The sequence below is a fragment of the Apis dorsata genome, unplaced genomic scaffold, assembly GCF_000469605.1.
Source record: "Apis dorsata unplaced genomic scaffold, Apis dorsata 1.3 scaffold_1088, whole genome shotgun sequence".
In the NCBI taxonomy this organism is placed as follows: domain Eukaryota; kingdom Metazoa; phylum Arthropoda; class Insecta; order Hymenoptera; family Apidae; genus Apis; species Apis dorsata.
The window spans coordinates 79,569-79,811 of NW_006264186.1; the positions used below are offsets into that span (position 1 = coordinate 79,569).

Below are 243 nucleotides of genomic sequence, written 5' to 3' on the forward strand. Positions count from 1 at the left end.
GAATTAAAATATTAAAAATAATAATATAAAATTATATTATATTATTGTTATTCAGGTCAAACGTATTTTTATATATAAAAGAATATTTCTTTAATTATATTAAAAAAAAATTCTTTTGAAATTATATAATTTTTTGTTTTTTAGATCTGTAAAAAATCCAACAGAATTCTGGAATGAAATTGCAAAACAGTTTTATTGGGAAACACCGGCATTGGAAGACAAATTCTTCTCGTACAATTTCGA

At 19.8% G+C, this 243-nt stretch overlaps 1 protein-coding gene across 1 annotated transcript in view; it reads left to right on the forward strand.

Annotated features, from left to right (window-relative positions):
• LOC102678952 (acetyl-coenzyme A synthetase) overlaps positions 1-243 on the forward strand; it is a 23,019-nt gene that overhangs the window by 2,234 nt on the left and 20,542 nt on the right. The window contains 1 exon segment of the mRNA XM_006624654.2: positions 145-241. Within this exon segment, the coding sequence (XP_006624717.1) occupies positions 145-241 (97 nt within the window).